This window comes from Bison bison, unplaced genomic scaffold (assembly GCF_000754665.1).
Source record: "Bison bison bison isolate TAMUID 2011002044 unplaced genomic scaffold, Bison_UMD1.0 scf7180017864172, whole genome shotgun sequence".
In the NCBI taxonomy this organism is placed as follows: domain Eukaryota; kingdom Metazoa; phylum Chordata; class Mammalia; order Artiodactyla; family Bovidae; genus Bison; species Bison bison.
In genome coordinates, this window is record NW_011494744.1 from 110,395 (window position 1) to 113,752 (window position 3,358).

The window sequence follows — 3,358 nt, forward strand, 5'->3', positions numbered from 1 at the left end:
ATATATGGAATTTAGAAAGATGGTAACAATAACCCTGTATACGAGACAGCAAAAGAGACACTGATGTATAGAACAGTCTTTTGGACTCTGTGGGAGAGGGAGGGGGTGGGATGATTTGGGAGAATGGCACTGAAATATGTATAATATCATATATGAAACGAGTCGCCAGTCCAGGTTCGATGCACGATACTGGATGCTTGGGGCTGGTGCACTGGGGTGACCCAGAGGGATGGTATGGGGAGGGAGGAGGGTTCAGGATGGGGAACACATGTATACCTGTGGCAGATTCATTTTTATATATGGCAAAACCAATACAATATTGTAAAGTTAAATAAAATAAAATTTTTTAAAAAAGATAGTAATATAAAGAGTGCTGTCTTTACAGAGAAAGCATAATTGATGAGAATTGCACTAAGATATCCCAAGATGATTAAAACCATAGATGGTATTACTATTGGCCAGAATTGTAGGCCTGAGCCTTGGAAGTAACTCTCAAAAGTGTCTGTAAGGCTGAATATATAAATATAGTCCACTTACGTGAACACACATATTACTTGTTTCATGCCACATAATGGTCATTCCCACCCTGTCCAATTAACAAGTATTTCCTGGTAAAATATTCCGGAATAGACAACCACATTACCTCTACCCTTCTCTGTTCTTTAATATTTTTAGGAAATGACTCAAAACTATGTTTTGTGATTTCTGATTTGAAAACAAAGTTCAGGAGATAATTTGATTAAATGATCTTTATACTCACACTGCATGCATAGTCATGGGAGTATACACATAATAAGCACAGATACACAAAACCTCCTTGGCTGCCTATGCTTTATAACCCCCTCCCCCCATCTAAGGGCTAACAACCAATACTAGTATGAAAGATGAGGTTGTCCCTGAAATATTTCCAAGGATGTCACTGGAGAGAGAGAAGTCTGTTAAGGTCAGACTTAAGAGAAAATAGAATCACCCACCGTCGGTTTTTCTCAACTCCTCCACCAGGCAGCACGCTTCCTGTTGAACACGGTCCTCCATGCTCCTCTTCCCCATCCCGAAATCTCGCAGGGTCATGAGGGAGAAGCGCCGGGTCTCCTTCCATATCTTCCCATTGCTGAAAATGACTCCTACCAGCAGGGGAAACAGAAACTAGGAGCAAGTTCTAGGGAAGGAGGAGTGAGCTGACACATGGCAGCCTCAGAGAGGGAACACGATCTGCTGAGGAGCCATGGCAGACAGTTGTCAAATTTCCTTTTCCATCCTCCCCACTCCTACCATTTACCAATGCTGAACACCCACACATACACACCTACCATATCCCTTAGAAGCTCTTTGAATCACTGGGCAACTGCCTCTTCCAGAAAACTCCTCTCCCAGGTCGATCAGAGCTTCTTTCACTGCTTCATATCCATGCAAGACCACCAGGGGGTTCATGCCAAAATACAGAGTGAACACAGGGCCGTAGACTTTTGAGAGCTGGGAATGGAGATGCATGTAATAGCAAAAGAAGTCAGTATGAGATACTATGTTGTGCCTGATGCAGAATGTATCATCATCCTGCTATTATGTTTTTATTCTGCCAGAGACAGCCTAATTATGTATTAAATTCAGAATTTAATGCAGAAATATGGTGGTAATTGTTATAGGTTCTACTTATGGATGACTTGAAATGCTGAGTAATGGCCCAAGTAGCTGGTACACAGGTTATAATTAATCCTCAAATCAGCACTTTCAGTGGGTTTATTTGCCCTACTATAAATAAGGAAACCAAGGTTGTGGAATTCTGTTCCATGTCCAGCACCCCAGGGCTAATATTTAGAGGATTCAAATTTGAAGATCATAGTCATCCTCTGATCCTTGAGAAGCAATGTAGCAATCCTTAAGGTCCACCTTTTGGACCAACAGCCAGCTCACTGCTTCAGAATCACGCATGAAGCGGTCATTAGAATTCTGACTCTGTAGCCCTATGATGAATACTAGAAATTTATAACTTAAAAAATAAGTTCATATAACTCTAATGCCCAGCCTAGTTTGAGATCCTCTGGTATCACTAACACAGAAAGAGAGGAAGCATCATAGAGGCAGTGCCAGGACATGCAGCATCTCATGGAAGAACAACACCTTCTGTGCGGCAGCATTCACAGGATACAGATGGCAGTGTCCTGCAGAATCCAAATGAATGCTGCTGCCGCCAGTGGGACCCTAACTGATGACTTCTTTCTTTCATTCCCCCATGATCATCCTAATCCTAAGTTAATTCCTTAACACCAGGCACAATGCCCTTCTTCAGAAAAGTTCTGTTTTCCTGGTCATCTGAACAAAACACACAGCTTATATAGTAAATGATTTCAGGAAAGAAATCACTAATCTCATGCTGAAGCTGAAGCTCCAGGACTTTGTTTGGCTACCTGATGTGAAGAGCCAACTCATTAGAGAAGATTTTGATGCTGGGAAAGATTAAAGGCAGAAGAGGACGACAGAAGATGAGATGACTGGAGGGCATCACTGACTCAATGGACTTGAGTTTGAGCAAGCTCTGGAGGGTGGTGAAAGACAGAGAAACCTGGCATCCTGCAGTCCATGGGGTCACAAAGAGTAGGACACAACTGAGCAACTGAACAACAATATAGTAAATGATTTCTGGAAAGAAATCACTAATCACAAAACACTTCACTTACCCTTTACTTTCAGTCCCAAATCGTAGCAAATGGCTGTGAAATAAAGAAAGGAGGCAACACTCCCAGCTTTTAAAACTTAATTATTTTGATTCTACCATACAAAGACCTAAACTCTTCTCTACTCACAAAACACATTACTTTATTCCTCTATTTATGATAATAACAGGCCTGAAAAGGCAAGAAAAATATCAAATTTACAGGGAGTAATTTGCTTCAAACTGACCTGCTTTAAGAGTGTGCTCAAAATAGTATATATTATTTTTTTAATTGGGCTTATTTTACTTACCTTTTACAAGACACTGGAGGAACATAAAACCTACTTACATTGCTTACAGATTTGCTGATGTCCTTAACATCTAATTGTAGGATATTTCCAAGAATTGGGAGAGGAGTGGGGCCCGGCGGGAGCTTCCCTTTCCCAGAGCTCTGTTTCCAGAGTGAGATAAGAAGCAGACAGCAGAGACAGAGCACCAGGACCACAGGCAGATCCATTGATGCCTTCTCTTCTTACTCGGATGACTGTGAGCCTGAAATCAAAAGCTTTTGTAACAGTCCCTGCTAATTCAACTTGGGCCTCTCTGAGGAATAAAGATACCATTCAATCACATCCATTTTGTACTCTATTCTGAATGGACTTTGGCCACTGATAAAGATAAAATTAAAGTGTCCTTTAGTCTTGTTTT

General features: G+C 41.2%; 1 protein-coding gene across 1 annotated transcript in view; it reads right to left on the reverse strand.

Annotated features, from left to right (window-relative positions):
• Positions 1-3,344, reverse strand: part of LOC104990181 (cytochrome P450 2C42-like) — a 29,475-nt gene extending 26,131 nt beyond the window's left edge. The window contains exons 1-3 of the mRNA XM_010842158.1: positions 3,000-3,344; positions 1,311-1,473; positions 975-1,124 (exon numbers count right to left, since the gene is read on the reverse strand). Of these exons, the coding sequence (XP_010840460.1) occupies positions 975-1,124; positions 1,311-1,473; positions 3,000-3,167 (481 nt within the window). The 5' untranslated portion in view covers positions 3,168-3,344. The remainder of the gene's footprint in view (positions 1-974; positions 1,125-1,310; positions 1,474-2,999) is intronic.
• Between the last annotated feature and the right edge of the window lie 14 nt (positions 3,345-3,358).